Raw genomic sequence first — 16,559 nt, 5'->3', positions numbered from 1 at the left:
GTAAGTTGAAGGGATATCATCTTAAAAAACAAAACTTCTTTTCCTTTCTCACCCCTCTGGCCTCCAACTCCATGCACAAGCGAGGAACAGGCAAACATAGAACACAAACCACATGCAACGGCCTTGATAGCCTTCTGACAAATACCTTTGTGTTAGAAAATGTCCTAAGAAAGTCAGAGAACTAATTATAAGGAGGAAAAGGCATGAAGGTAATGAATGTAATTTAGATAGTAAACATCCACATTTGTCTTCCCCCCCATGAACTCCCAGCGAGTACGCCCTCTCCTTAACCCTCATCTTAAGCAAACAGGAGGTCATGTAAGCCAAACCAGGGTCCCTGAAGATTTCAGAATAATATTTATTACTATTTCACAAAAAGCTTCTGGGATACCATTTTTTTTTGGTAGGATTAATTTACATTATTGAATTTGAGGCATGCTAGAAACATCGGAAACCTCTCCCGACCCACCATAAGGACAAATTGCTCACTGTCCAGATGCCCATATACGGCCAGACTTCCTATAAGTCTGACAGCTCCGTGTATGCATTGCGTATGGGTCTTGGCTCTGAGTCACATTCCTCCGGTATGTTTCCCTGGGAGCTTTGATTTCCGCTTTGAGGGCTGGCACTAACTCCTACTTGCTCTTATAAGAAAATGTCTACAACTGAAAGTTGAAAATGTGCAAGATTCCTTCTTTAAGTACACAAACACTCCAACCCTGGCCACTTTTCTGTAGTCCTGCCAGGTTTTCTCTGTGACTGATACCTGATCAAGAAACTTTTTTTTTTAGGGAGGAAAAAACAACAAAAAACATAAGGGAAGGAATGTAGTACATCCACAGCTGAACATCTTACAAGACTTAACCAAACGACCGGTACAAATGATGCCCTAGCAGACACATACACATACCTTATATAGCTTGGTAAACAGGACTCAGTGGCCAGCTTAGTTAATTCCTCATTTTACCACGAGGAAAAAAATGCTCTCTAAAAAGCATTTGCTAGATAAATACTTGCTTACAAGTCAAAATTAGTGCATCTTAACCATTTTGCACACAAATTCAAAGACCTTTTTCTCCCAACTCTGACCTGCTGTCAGTCAAAAGGACTGAGGTAAGTCAAAGTTGGACGAAGTTATAAGAAGCCACTATTTCCCACTTTACCGCCCAGGCACACGCAAACATTTGCTGAGTCATTTATAATAGTGCAAGAATTCAGATCCCATGGCATGAATTAAGGATGGAGTGTCAGCCTTTCCCTTTGAGTTTCCTGGCATTTGATGGTCCATATCACAATAAAAACATACTTCTGAGTCTGTGAATGTCTTGGGTGTCTTCTCACATTCTCTCTCTCTCTGGGTGTGTGTGCCTGTGTGTGTCTGTCTGTCTCTGTGTCACTTTCTTAATAATAATCTTTTATTTTAACTCCTTCAAAAAGAGATTCGATCATAAAGCCTCAACCTAACCTGATAATGCACAGAATCTTTTTCTATCCCGAGATTTCATAAGTTCTATATATTTCAATATGCTTATTTTCTCTTAAGCAACATTAAAATCATCTATTGGGAACTGACTATAGATTTTTTTGAGACTTCGAAGGACTATGAGAATTTTATAGTAAAACCAAATTCTTTCTCTTGACATTTTTAACAACAGAGCAGAATGGTAATATACTTACTATACACAGACAATGAAAAAAAAATCAAGAAAGACAAAACAATAAAGCACCAATTCCCTAAGAATTTTCATCTACTCAGCTCTCACTGAACCCTATTAAATTAAAAAAATTATGATTACCTCCATTTTTTAAATGGAAATGGGAATATGGCTCCTACGTGTGACTTCCCTGAGATCTGTGAAAGGCAGTTCCAAGAATACAACCTAGGTCATCCAACTATAACCCAGTACAACAATTTATCCCCTCCATGAATGAGTCTTCCTGCTGCATAAGTAAAGATGTTGGTGGTAGCTTTCAGACTTTCCTGAGGATTCAGAAATTCCCCAACCCTTCTCCCATCTACCTCATTCTGCAAGTTAGGCGAGCTCACCACCAAGCCCACATCCCACCTTAGGTGAGACTTGTACTGCACATCCCTACCCTTCCCCAGCCACCACACCTTTCCAACCATTAGTGGTAGATGTAATTGGGGGTTTAGGTCTTGAAAGGTTTCACTGTGGCTTCCCACATATTTTGGACTTTTAAAATCATCCACAAGGGAAGAAAAAGTTGAGGGCCAAGTTGCCTTTAATACACATGTGGCTATTAAGTTAACTTGGAATGTTCCTTCTTTAAATAGGAACTCTTAGGCCTCTTCTTTTTGAGGAATGCTTGGAAAGGACATTAAATAACAATGATAAAAATTCTTCCTGAGCTTCAGAGGGCACCCCCGCCCCTTTGCTGGCCATTCACACTACTGACATGCAACTACACTGTACAACATGTGGCTGGCTTAATGAAGTAATTGTGCACAGATGATATGCTCTGTGCTGAAGTTGGAGTGGTTATATTTCTTCTTGGCTATTTTTCAATAGAATGTACTGAAACTTTAAAAATTTGATCAGCTTAAACAGGCTGTTTTCAAACGATAAATCTATAATACGTTGTTTCTAAAGCTGATCTTTGCACCAGAAATAGACATGCTTATCTTGAACCCATGCTCTGAAGCATCAACAACTTAAAGGAATCTACTCATTGGTAACACCAATGTCAAATGATGCGGTATTACAGAATACGAAAATGGTATGGCCCTAGAATCACTCTCTTTATATAAAATGGGAACTGGAGTTATTAATAAAAGCCACTAAACAATATAGATTCCAAATGAAAGCACAGTGAACTAATTGGGTCCTTAGTGAAGCTAAGTAGCACTATATTAAGAAATGGAGATATGCTTAGGTTTATTGGCCATATTCGACATCTGCACACACCAAGGGAGAATAAAACCTATTCTTTCCTTGTCCTGACCTCACTCCCTCAGGCTGCACGCTCCTTGGGTAATGAGAAGTCAAGTAATGAGAAGTCACAATCACTATTCATAGATGTGTGGGGAGTCACTAAAAATATATTATTCACTGTCAGTCTTAGTTTATATCCACATACAACGGGGTACACTGCTCTTGTTATGGAATTAGGCTCTTATTTTAACAAGACAAACCAAATCCAATCCACATTTGAAGATTATACGTTTTAATATAAGAAAATGCACTCATTTCTCAAAGACCCTAGTGAAGCTGTGTTTAAATGCCCCTAGGTGAACCCCCTTTGAATCCCAGTGTTCCCACCCTGACACCCAGAGCCCCTACCTACCCAACAAAGAATCATTTGCTCTGGTAGAACAATGGATCCATTTTTCTGGAAACATTCATGGCCACTCGTCCCTTGTCCTTCCCTATATAAACTCCTACATATATTAAGAGAAAACTAAGCAAGAGTTCTGGAAATCTGCTCCAGGAGACTGCATCCTGAGTCAGACCCCCGGCTTTGTTCTCTTTTTTGTCCCAAACCCGTTACCTCAAGTGACAAAGGATCAAATCTCAAATATAGAATTCGGGGTTTTCAGGTAGGCATCTTGAGGATTTCAAATGGTCAAAAGCAACTCACTCTTTTTCTGCTCTTTGGAGAGTTTCAAGAGCCTATAGCCTCTAAAACGGAATCATTGCTAAGGAGGGGGGAGAAATCTTTTCGAATTTTTTAGGAATTCCTGCTGTTTGCCTCTTCAGCTACCTACTTCCTAAAAAGGATGTATGTCAGTGGATAGAACAGGGCACATTTATTCGAAAAAGAAACGATATAAGAAATAATTGCCAGTGTGTTTTTAAATGATATGAATCAAGAGTGGTGCGAAGAGGATAGGGTAAAAAAATTCTATTTGGTGCTGGAAATACTGCGCTTTTTTTTTTCTTTCTTTCTTCTTTTTTTTTTTTTTTTTTTTTTTTTTTTCTGTGAGTTGGAGTGTGCCAGCTTTTTCAGACGGAGGAATGCTGAGTGTCAAGGGGTCAGGATCAATCCGGTGTGAGTTGATGAGGCAGGAAGGTGGGGAGGAATGCGAGGAATGTCCCTGTTTGTGTAGGACTCCATTCAGCTCATTGGCGAGCCGCGGCCGCCCAGAGCGTATAAAAGCCTCGGGCCGCCCGCCCCAGTCTCACACAACAACTCTTCCCTGCTGAGAGGAGGCAGCCAGTGCGACTCCACCCTCCAGCTCGACGGCAGCCGCCCCGGCCGACAGCCCCGAGAGGACAGCCCGGCGCGTCCCGGTCCCCACCTCCGACCACCGCCAGCGCTCCCGGCCTCGCCACTACCCGCTCGCCGCCACCGCGCCCTCAGTTCCGCCCGCAGCGCCAACCATGACCGCCGCCGGCGTGGGCCCCGTCCGCGTCGCCTTCGTGCTCTTCCTCGCCTTCTGCAGCCGGGTAAGCGCCGGGAGCTGCCGCTGCGGCCGGCGGCTGCCAGGGAGGGACTCCGGGCCGGCCGGGGAGGGCGTGCGAGCCGACCGAGCGCCGCTGACCGCCTGGTCCTCCCCGCAGCCGGCCGTCGGCCAGAACTGCAGCGGGCCGTGCCGATGCCCGGCCGAGCAGGCGCCGCGCTGCCCGGCGGGCGTGAGCCTCGTGCTGGACGGTTGCGGCTGCTGCCGCGTCTGCGCCAAGCAGCTGGGCGAGCTGTGCACCGAGCGCGACCCCTGCGACCCGCACAAGGGCCTCTTCTGCGACTTCGGCTCCCCGGCCAACCGCAAGATCGGCGTGTGCACCGGTAAGACACGCAGCCCCCGCCGCTAGGTGTCTGGCCGCCTCCTCCCTCACGCCTACCCGCCCGCTGGAAAAAGAAACTGCTCGTACTGAGTTTCTTTCACCAGCTGCTGCCAGCCCGCCCCCTGCAGCCCAGATCCCAACTCGCATCTCTGACACTCTGGATGTGAGCGCCCCAATGCCTGACCTCTGCATCCCCCACCCCTCTCTTCCCTTCCTCTTCTCCAGCCAAAGATGGTGCTCCCTGCATCTTCGGTGGCACGGTGTACCGCAGCGGTGAGTCCTTCCAGAGCAGCTGCAAGTACCAGTGCACGTGCCTGGACGGGGCGGTGGGCTGCATGCCCCTGTGCAGCATGGACGTTCGCCTGCCCAGCCCTGACTGCCCCTTCCCGAGGAGGGTCAAGCTGCCCGGGAAATGCTGTGAGGAGTGGGTGTGTGACGAGCCCAAGGACCAAACCGTGGTTGGGCCTGCCCTCGCGGGTGAGTCGAGTCTTCCTCTAAGTCAGGGTCGTGATTCTCTCCCAGGGAGGGAGTCCTAATTGTGCCAAGTGAAGGGGGTAAATATCTTATCCAGGCGTTTTACATGGTGTTTTTGTGCTCTGCTCTCGCAGCTTACCGACTGGAAGACACGTTTGGCCCAGACCCAACTATGATTAGAGCCAACTGCCTGGTCCAGACCACAGAGTGGAGCGCCTGTTCCAAGACCTGTGGGATGGGCATCTCCACCCGGGTTACCAATGACAACGCCTCTTGCAGGCTAGAGAAGCAGAGCCGCCTGTGCATGGTCAGGCCTTGCGAAGCTGACCTGGAAGAGAACATTAAGGTACATGTTCTGCTCCTATTAACTATTTTTCACAGGAAAAACAGTGGATAGGACCCAACTTAGGGCTCTTGCCACCCTTGTTAGTGTAACTCCGTTATCTCCAAAACTATCTAGCCATTGAGCTGTTTTGCTGGAATGAGAGCTTGTGTAATAGCAACCACAAGTTTTCCACTACGAAATCTTCTGCAGGGTTAGTTAATTCAAGACATTCCAAGAGAGGCCCTGGCTATTTTTGGACATAGCAAATGAGACTCAAACTTCCTCCCCTCAAAATATAAACAGAAGTCAGACAACAGAAGACTAAAACACAGAGGGTTGAAGAAAGCCACTCCCCTTGTAGAGTTGTTGATTTTTTTTTTCCTCTTTCTTTTCCCTTGTCTATCTTAGAAGGGCAAAAAGTGCATCCGTACCCCCAAAATCTCCAAGCCTATCAAGTTTGAGCTTTCTGGCTGCACCAGCGTGAAGACATACCGAGCTAAATTCTGCGGAGTATGTACCGACGGCCGATGCTGCACCCCCCACAGAACCACCACCCTGCCGGTGGAGTTCAAGTGCCCTGACGGCGAGGTCATGAAGAAGAACATGATGTTCATCAAGACCTGTGCCTGCCATTACAACTGTCCCGGAGACAATGACATCTTTGAGTCACTGTACTACAGGAAGATGTACGGAGACATGGCGTGAAGCCAGAGAGTGAGACATTAACTCATTAGACTGGAACTTGAAATGATTCACATCTCATTTTTATGTAAAAATGATTTCAGTAGCACAAGTTATTTAAATCTGTTTTTCTAACTGGGGGAAAAGATTCCGACCCAATTCGAAACATTGTGCCATGTCAAACAAATAGTCTATCAACCCCAGACACTGGTTTGAAGAATGTTAAGACTTGACAGTGGAACTGCATTAGTACACAGCACCAGAATGTATATTAAGGTGTGACTTTAGGAGCAGTGGGAGGGTACCAACAGAAAGGTTGGTATCATCAGATAGCGTCTTATACGAGTAATGTGCCTGCTATTTGAAGTGTAATTGAGAAGGAAAATGTTAGCGTGCTCACTGACATGCCGGTAGCCCCAGTGACAGCGAGGATGTGCATTCTCTAGTCATCAAGAGACTGAGTCTAGTTGTTCCTTAAGTCAGAACAGCAGATTCAGCTCTGACATTCTGATTCGAATGACACTGTTCAGGAATCGGAATCCTGTCGATTAGACTGGACAGCTTGTGGCAAGTGAATTTGCCTGTAACAAGCCACATTTTTAAAAATTTATATTGTAAATATTGTGTGTGTGTGTGTGTGTGTGTGTGTATATATATATATGTACAGTTATCTAAGTTAATTTAAAGTTGTTTGTGCCTTTTTATTTTTGTTTTTAATGCTTTGATATTTCAATGTTAGCCTCAATTTCTGAACACCATAGGTAGAATGTAAAGCTTGTCTGATCATTCAAAGCGTGAAATGGATACTTATATGGAAATTCTGCTCAGATAGAATGACAGTCCGTCAAAACAGATTGTTTGCAAAAGCGAGGCATTAGTGACCTTGGAAGGCTGATTTCTAGGTAGGAAATGTGGTAGCCTCACTTTTAATGAACAAATGGCCTTTATTAAAAACCGAGCGGCTCTATATAGCTGATCAGTTTTCTCACCTAGAAGCATTTGTTTCTACTTTGATATGACTGTTTTCCGGACAGTTTATTTGTTGAGAGTGTGACCAAAAGTTACATGTTTGCACCTTTCTAGTTGAAAATAAAGTATATATTTTTTCTATAAATGGCTTGGTTATTCAATTATCCTTCTAAACATTTCTGAGTTTTCTTGAGCATAAATAGGAAACTCTTGTTAATCGTAAGGTAATTCACCAATAGTTTTCTAAATATTTTTTATTCTATATATTAATAAATTGATTATTCCATAGAATTTTTATGTAAACATACTTCACACTGAATCAAGTATCACAGACTTGCAGGTACAAACACCACATTGACTACACAGTCATTTTTTTAACAAAAAAATGTGTTATCTTCACAGAACTTTATAGACATTTTAAATTCAGTTCTATCTAGAATTCTTCAGTCTCCATTAACCCTGCTGTATTATACTTGGTCCTTTTGGCATTTAGTATCTCTCTGGCCATTATAGGTTAATTTCCAACCCTTCACATCACAAACTAGTCTATGTGCCTTGTATGTGGAAAATGTTTAAATTTTTTAAAAAATTTTATGCTCTAGGTCTATTTCTGAACCTCATTACCTGGCTGTTAAATCTGAAAATTATGAAATGAAGTCCTCATTTAAATGGAGCTATGTCATAAGTCTTGTTGTGTATAATTCTGTTTTCAGTTGCCATGATAACCAATGACAAATAGATGGCATAAATAGAAAAGGGAGGATGAGCAAATATGCCATTCATTAACATTAATAGAAATTTGTTTTGAAAGTAATTCCTCCATTTGCCCAAATCTTTGACTTTATCAGACCTCCAGATTAATGGATCCTAACTTACCAAGTGGTTTATACATGAAAAAATGGAATTGTTCAAGAACACTGGTGTGGAAACAATATTGTACCTACCCAGGTAGGTTTTGACTAAAGAGTGAACCAAAGTGAATGGTAAACAAAAGAAACACACCAAAGGCAACTAGAGTCTTCTCCACACGAGGGTAGCTGGGGATTCTAGGGGAAAAAAAGATTGCAGACAGACTAACCTTTCCCAAGGTGATTAGCAATGTTGTAGTGCCAGTGTCATTTGGACAGACAAAAATACACCTGAAAATAAAGACTAGCTCTACAAACAAATGTCCACACCACAAACCAAAGGGGAAACTTCCCGTGTTCTGAATGTGAAGAGAATTTATAGTCAAAGCACGGGGCTTTAAGGATACACTCACATCTGTATACAGCAGTGCTGCCAGGAGCAGCACCCCACCTCCCCAAATAAATGCACATGTACACATACACCTAGGCATGCACACAGAGTACACTGTTAGTTCACACTTCCTCTCTGTCAATTCCTAACTGCAAAGATGAAGGGCCATGCATGATGAACGAGCCTGACTGTGCTGAATGAGAGCATTCTGGAAATACAGAAGTAGCAGGAAAAGCATAGATTTCACAGTTTCCAAATACCCACATTAAAAAAAAAAGAGTCAGTAGATTGCAAAATAAAAGTCCCACAGGCAATATTTGTAAGAAAATTAGATGGTAATGCACACTTTCACCCCCCAAATATCAGAGGTAGGGAGTGCCAAATCATCAACCACCATAAGATCTGCACTGTGTCAGCACGTGTGTGAGAAAAGCAGAGAAACAACAAGGTATCTGATGCTTCTGAGAACCCGAGAGCTCTCAAACAGCCAGCAGGTAGTCACTAGATATATAGAAGGCCAGGGTGAGAGCAGCTGTTGAACCTAGTAGGGGTTTGGCCTAGCACTCCAACAAAACTTACAAGCCAGGGCTCCCCTCCCAGGAGAAGACCCCCACACTCTTGGAAGTCGAATCTAAATTGAGCAGGTCACCAGACAGATATTTCTCAAAAGAAGACACACAAATGGCCAACAAGTATATGAAAAGATGTTCAACATTACTAACCATCAGGGAAATGCAAATCAAAACCACAATGAGCTATCACTTCGCACTTGTTAAAATGACTACTATCAAAAAAAACAAAAGATAACAAAATTGTCAGCAAGGATGTGGAGGAAAAAAAAACTCTTGTGCATTGTTGGCAGGAATGTAAATTAGTACAGCCATTATGAAAAACAGAAAGAAAGTTCCATAAAAAATTAAGAATACAATTACTACATGATCTAGTAATCCCACTACTGGGTATATACGCAATGAAAAAGAAGTCAGTATGTTGAAAAGGTATCTGCACTTCCATGTTCACTGCAGCACTATCCACAATAGCTAAGTTATGGAATCAACCTAAGTGTCCATCAACAGATGGATGGATAAAGAAGATGAGGCATATATACACAATGGAGTGCTCTTCATTAAAAAAGAAGAGAACCCTGTCATTTGTGACAACATGGAGGAACCTAGAGTACATTGTGTTAAGTGAAATAAGCCAGGTTACAGAAAGAGAAATATAGCACTATCTCACTTACGTGTGGAATCTGAAAGGTTGACCTCATAGAAGTAGAGAGTAGAATGATGGTTACAAGGGGATTGGGGTTGGGGAAGAAAGTTAGTCAAAAAATATAAAATCTCACTTAAGCAATAAGAATAAGTTCAAGAGATCTATTTTACAATGTGATGACTCTAGTTAATAATACGTTCTATTCTTTAAAAATGCTAAGAGAATGGTTGTAAAGTGTTCTTAGCACAAAACTCTAACTATATGAGGTAACGCATATGTTAATTAACTAGATTTAGTCATGCCACAATGTATATATACTTCAAAACATTATGTTTTACTTGGTAAATTATGACTTTATCTGTCAATATAAAATAAAAATTGAGTGGGTCAGGGACAACAGAGACATTAAAGGATTTGGATTAAAATGAGGAGGGAAACAGAGGTTCAAAATCTCAGAAAGTAAACTGCAATATTTTTAATGCTGCATGAAAACAATAAAAGAGGGAGTTCTGTGAATTTAGAAAATTAAACCAAACCTCCTTCTTGAGCCAAGTTTAGTAAAACTAATTTTATATAAATTAGTAAAACAAAATTACTGAAGCCAAATCCCTACGAAGTCACTATATTTAAAAAAAGAAAATAAAGAATAGAATAACTTCTCTGCAGATAATAAAAAATGTGAGAAATACATACCTATAAAACATAGCAAAATATGAACTACTATTTCAAAAGAACATTAAGAAAATGATGTTGGACATAAATGATATTAATAGTAAGGAAATGACTAATGACATAAAATAGCAACATAAATCAGAATTACCATAACTTAAAAATATAGTGTCAGAAATCAATAGAGATTTAGAAATAAAGGAACTATATCAAACTAGAAGGAACATAAGAGTGAATAAACTAACAGATAAGAAGAAAAAATGTTTATATATAAAAGAAGAAATAAAAATGTTTAATAAAAAGCAATAAATATTGTGGATAGGCAAAGAAAATCCAGTATGTGGAGGGTAGAAATTCTTAAAGAAGGAAAAAAAAAAATCCTAAAAGCTATAAGTAAAAAAAAAACTTTACTAGAATAAAAAAATATTTGAAAGGGCGTGCCATATGCCTAAACAAATCAACCAACACCAAAACACATTCTAGTAAAACTGCTGGAGTTTAAAGAAAAGGGAAACGCTATTTGAACATGAAGACAAAAAGAACATGAGCCTTATAAATAAAAAGAAAATTAGCTCATCGTTAGATTTTTTTTAATAGCAATACTTTATGCCAGAAAAAAAAAATGGAATAACTTATTTAAGATACTTAAGGAAAGAAAATGAGAGTCAAGAAACTTTTATCCTCTAAAACTGACTTTCAAGAATCAAGGATACAGACAAACTGTATGTGAAGGACACATACAAAATCTTGTATGTTAAAAACATACAAGAATTCAGGGCATATTGTTCCTGTGAGCCCTTCCTGAGGAACCTACTAGCAAACAAGCTCAAACACCACAAATGTCTGAGAGATATTAACCTAAGGACTGTAGTGAGAATTGAATATAGCTTAAACCCGGGAGATGGAGGTTGCAGTGAGCCAAGATCACGCCACTGCACTCCAGCCTGGGTGACAGAGCAAGACTCCGTCTCAAAAATAATAACAACAATAAATTAAAAATAAAAAGTAAAAAAAAAGAAGAACTAATTGCTCACCTTCTGGGAGTGATAAGGAACTGAATCAGTATACACAAAATATAATTTTTTCTGATGACTTCAGTATCATTTTGTGTGTGTGTGTGTGTATTACACATCTCTCAGTGCCTCAGAAAAGACAGGCTGAATCTTTGCCAAACCCCAACATCACCTAAAGATGGCTTTTTTAAAAAAATAAATAATCTTTTAGTCAATAGTGCTCATCTCATGATGGTTAGTTTAAAGTAATTTTCTATTTCTTTTAATAATTTTTAAACTTTTTCAAATTTTCTGAAATGAATACACATTATAAGAGAGAGATTTTTGAAAAAACAAATATTCCATCTCAAAAAAACAGCAAGGAAAAGTGTTCAAGTATTTTATGATTTTCATTTAGATGAAACAATCCACAATACATAAATAAGTAAATAACTTAGCTATTCAAACCACTATATCTTAATTAGCCACGTGCCTAAGAGTACATGCAACACACATAGAATCTCTAGGGAATGCACATATTCATTGTATATTCAGTGTTTAACTCCATTTCTCTATGCCATAAATAAAATGGTGAACGATTTTCCTCTGTATAGCTATCCCTTACCTCATGAATCATACTAATTATATATAGACTGTTCCTAAGACTAAGAATAAAATAAGCAAAATAAAATATATTCTTAAAATACTGTCAGATTCTAAACCTAAATATAGGATTCAAAGCAATAGATATGTAGACCCATCTTCTATATTAGATGTTTAAAAGATAGTCAAAGAAGAGTTAGTAAGAAATGAGGAGCATCATTGATTAATTCGAATTTCTATCTCAATAATATAAAACATTTATATTAGGTCAACAAATTCTAACACAATTTTTGTCAGCACAGTTAACATGTATAATTTAGATAACTACAATAACTTTTAGTCTTTGGTATATATTCAAGAGAAATGAGCAAAAGACATACAAAATTCTCAAAGCAGTTTCGTCCATTCAAAAACTGAAAGTAAAAATCTGAATTCTGTAAACAGAAAAATTGATAGAGTGTAGAATATTTATATAACGGAACAATATCCATCAATTAAAAAGTGCATTTCCCCAAAACATGTTTCTTTGCTACATTTTGAAATGGCCCTGCAAAGTTGTTCTTTGTGGGGGAAAATTTGCACCTCTAAAGAATCTCTATTAATATAGCTAGATCTTTTTCTTCCAGACTCTCCCAATCCTAAAGAGATGAACTATGATTTGAATAGGAAACATTTGTTACTTCTTGTCTCTAAGGGCAGCCACTGTAAGACTTCAAAAGAACTTGGGTTTCCACAATGTTTATCTTAACCTGAACATTCCCTTATTCCCTATCTATCCCAGGTTTTTGTTTTTTGGTTTTTTTTTTTGATACAAAGTCTCTCTCTCTCTCCCAGGATGGAGTGCAGCGGCACGATCTCGACTCACTGCAACCTCCGCCTCGCGGGCTCAAGCGATTCTCCTGCCTCAGCCTTCCGAGTAGCTGGGATTACAGGCGTGCACTACCACATGTATTTTTAATAGAGACGGGGTTTTACCGTGTTGCCCAGACTGGTCTTGAACTTCTGAGCTCAGGTGATCCGCCCGCCTCGGCCCCCCAAAGTGCTGGGATTATAGGCATGAGCCACCGCACCCTGCCTCTATCCCAAGTCTTTAGACAAACTCAACCAATTGTCAATCAGAAAATGTTTAAATTCACCTCCAACCTGGAAGCCTCCCCTTCCCCCTACCACCCGCCCCACATCTGGACCAAACTAATGTATTTCTTAAAATGAATTTGATTGATGTCTCATGCTTCTCTAAAATGTATAAAACCAAGCTGTGCCCGGACCACCTTGGCCACATGTTCCCAGGACCTCCTGAGGGCTGTGTCCTGGGCCATGGTCACTCATATTTGGCTCAGAATAAATCTCTTACAAAAAACAAAAAGAAAAAAAGCACTATTATGGTGAATGAAAGAAGTCAGGCACAAAAGCATACACAGTGCATAATGTCATCTATATGAGATTGAAGAGGAAGCAAAACTAAGTAGTGATAAAGTCAGGGTAGTGGTTACTTTGGAGGTGGGGGCATGAGAGAACTTGGCTCACATTATTAAATCTATAATATATTTCAATTAAAAAGTTTAAAAATTAAATAAATATATTCAATAACTTTTTCTTTTTTTTTACTTTAAGTTCTGGGATACATGTGCAGAACGTGCAGGTTTGTTACTTATGTATACATGTGCCACGGTGGTTCGCTGCACCTATCAAGCCATCATCTAGATTTGAAGCCCTGCATACATTAGGTATTTGTCCTAATGTTTTCCCTTCCTTCGCTCCCACCCCCTAACAGGCTCTTGTGTGTGATGTTCCCCTCCCTGTGTCCATGTGTTCTCATTGTTCAACTCCCACTTATGAGTGAGAACATACACTGTTTGGTTTTCTGTTCCTGGGTTAATTGGCTGAGAATGATGGCTTCTAGCTTCATTCATGTCCCTCCAAAGGACATGAACTCATTCTTTTTTTACGGCTGCATAGTGTTCCCATGATGCATATGTGCCACATTTTCTTTAGCACTTTTTAAAAAGAATTTTGCCAAAATATTAAAAGTGATTATTTAGGGGTTACTTTTTTCATCTGTATTATATTCCACACTTTCCAAATCACTTACAAAGAGTAGTTATTCCTTGTAATTAGAAAAAAAAAGTCTTATTTTAAATATTTAAGATGAATTCCTGAAAAATAATGCTCATAACAAGTTTCACTGCATAATTAAATTTCTACAGCACCATATAAATGCGAGATTGGAAGGACTATTTAATGAGGATAGAAACTCAAAGATAGAAGTACCTATAAGAAGAAATTCCCTCAAAAGGTATAAATGTCTTAGGGAGTCACTGAATTTCCCTTTTAACATCCCATGTGTAGGCATATCAATTTTTATTTAAGTCTGAGAGGATGGGTTGCTCTCTTTCAACATTCATATTTTTATTAACTTATCAGCAGGCTTATTCATTGAGTCATAATTCCAAAATAAAACTAATGAATAGAAACTGCTGAAACTATATGTTTATGTATATATAATGGGACGGAATCAACATCATTTAAGTATAGAGCATGACAAGATTCTAAGGTTTCTGGAGTCCCATGAGGAAAATAACATCTCACTATGTGTGTTCCACTTCAGCAATAAGGGTTATCAACACATTACATCACGTGTGTGTGCACTACAGTAGGATACTGAGAGGCAAATAAATAGAAAATACCACTTTTATGAAAAACAAAAATTGCTCTTATTTACTCTGCCTTTATCTATTTTTAAAAAAATACAAAAATTAACAAAACCAAAAATTAGAGACACTAGTTCAGGAAATATCTTGGAACTGGCAGGAGAAGCCAAAAGAAGGGAAGAGATAACACTGTCAGTCATTTTTACTTACATGTGAATAGATATTTTAAAGCAAATTCAGCTTTTGTTTTTAAGTTACTCTACATAGACTCACTTTCATACAAGAAACCAGGTTTGATGAAGGGCATCTAGGTCCCTTCCCTGCAAAAGCTGGGCTATAAATAAATACTGTAGTAATTACATTTTTAGTCCAAAATACAATAAAGACAAAGAGAATGATAATAAGGCCCATGAATCTAATTGACTGAAAACCATTTTGTATTCATTATCTTGTATTTTCAAATAACTTTCAGTCTACCATCATCTTTATAAAAACAATGCACAAAAACATGTAAAGTGTTTCAGTTTAACTGCTCCTGTGCTCCACGAAAAAGTTGGAGTTTAGAAAATACAGACATGTAACACAAACCATATGTAATCCAAGAGTCAAAAAAGCAATTTGAATTGGGAAATTTTGATCAACATTTTGAACTTAAAAATCTTCATTCACCAACAATGTTGACTGTTCTCCACTTTTCAATCCCATATATGTACTTGGGATTGAAGTCCTTTAAAATGGAAACACTTAGCATTAAAAAGGAAAAGATAAACTGCCATTCTTTCAGTCTTTTTAAAAATGTTCTTTTATGTCATTCCAGAGGGATTTATTTTTAAATGAGAATAGGCCCAACTCCTTATTTTTCTCCCCAATCTGAATTCCTCCCCAGCTAAATTCTTTCTGATCTGTGTCATCCTTGTTCAGTATTTGTTATACCCTCTCTAGGGAGGTATGATCAAACTCTAAAAATGACATTAAATCCAAGAGCTTAGGAAATATTTTCTACAACGTAAGACTGGTTTGTGTGTGGGTTTTCTTGCATTTTATTTATTTGTTTGTTTTTAACCTTTAACCATAATTTGAGCTGAAGACTCCCAGTGTGAAGATTATTTTATGTCATTCATAATTTTAAACTCAGGGTTATTAGGCAAGCTTGCATATTTATGTTAAGGAGCCCTGGGAGGTCTGGGCTATTTGCCAGGACTCTGTTTACATAGATGCCTCAATATCATATCCGGATGTGGTTAGAGAAAGGAGGCATGTAGAGCATCAGCCAATGCCATGCTTCTCTTGCTTTTGCTATTTGGGGGAAGAAGTTATATGCTTTCTAGTGTGAACTTTAGGAGACAATTTCTAGGGAGGACAGGAGCTCTGCCTGAGCACTGGGAATGTATGTTCCTGTGTTTGGCCTCGGTGAACAGCAAAAGAAAGTGGGAAAGGCAACTAGAAATGGGATCCTGGATGGTATGAAACACACTCGTAGTTCACTCATAACATTTCTTGTTGGCATTCATCCTTTTTAATTTGAGTCTGTCAATTTTCTATCTGTGGTTTTAGTCTTTCCCTAACATGGTAGTTTAGTGACCACGCATATGCAGAAGATGCTCAGCTAACTGGAGTACACAGAGGATCCGTTTGATGAGAAAACATTCACCAATATTTCAAGCCTGAAGCCCAGAATGTCTGTCTATGGGACTCTTCTATCAGAGGTATGTATAGTAGCCAATGGAGATAATAAAGGACTTTGAAAAAACAGTGTGGCATTCTAACTGCCCCCTAGGGCTTCGTAAGGAGCCTATTGAGACCTGGCTTGGGGGTGCTGCTAGAAATCAAATGCTCCCTCTAGCTATTGAAGAAATCCGACGTTTTGTAGAGATGTTTGGGATTGAGGTCCTTTAAAATTGAACATTTTAGGATTCACTGAATGAGATTCTAGGGGAATGGAAGTCATTAATCACTTGGAGCAGCATTCACCAGCAGGAAGATCTGCAGGGAGGTGCTG

At 39.5% G+C, this 16,559-nt stretch overlaps 1 protein-coding gene across 1 annotated transcript; it reads left to right on the top strand.

Annotated features, from left to right (window-relative positions):
* Window positions 1-4,143: 4,143 nt before the first annotated feature.
* On the top strand, window positions 4,144-7,339 carry CCN2 (cellular communication network factor 2). The gene is made up of 5 exons (XM_045391515.2): window positions 4,144-4,409; window positions 4,524-4,746; window positions 4,971-5,222; window positions 5,354-5,565; window positions 5,953-7,339. Exons 1-5 carry the CDS (start codon window positions 4,344-4,346, stop codon window positions 6,247-6,249), a joined length of 1,050 nt encoding a protein of 349 aa, XP_045247450.1. The 5' UTR covers window positions 4,144-4,343; the 3' UTR covers window positions 6,250-7,339.
* Window positions 7,340-16,559: the final 9,220 nt, after the last annotated feature.

This window comes from Macaca fascicularis, chromosome 4, assembly GCF_037993035.2.
Source record: "Macaca fascicularis isolate 582-1 chromosome 4, T2T-MFA8v1.1".
NCBI lineage: Eukaryota > Metazoa > Chordata > Mammalia > Primates > Cercopithecidae > Macaca > Macaca fascicularis.
The sequence above is the reverse complement of the archived record's forward strand: the minus strand, read 5'-3'. Positions and strand labels throughout refer to the sequence as shown.

Coding starts and splice junctions, on each gene's coding strand:
- CCN2 (XM_045391515.2), top strand. CDS start 4,344: ATGACCGCCGCCGGCGTGGGCCCCGTCCGCGTCGCCTTCGTGCTCTTC. Junction 4,747..4,970: donor CAAGATCGGCGTGTGCACCG/GTAAGACACGCA, acceptor CCTCTTCTCCAG/CCAAAGATGGTGCTCCCTGC. Junction 5,566..5,952: donor ACCTGGAAGAGAACATTAAG/GTACATGTTCTG, acceptor TGTCTATCTTAG/AAGGGCAAAAAGTGCATCCG.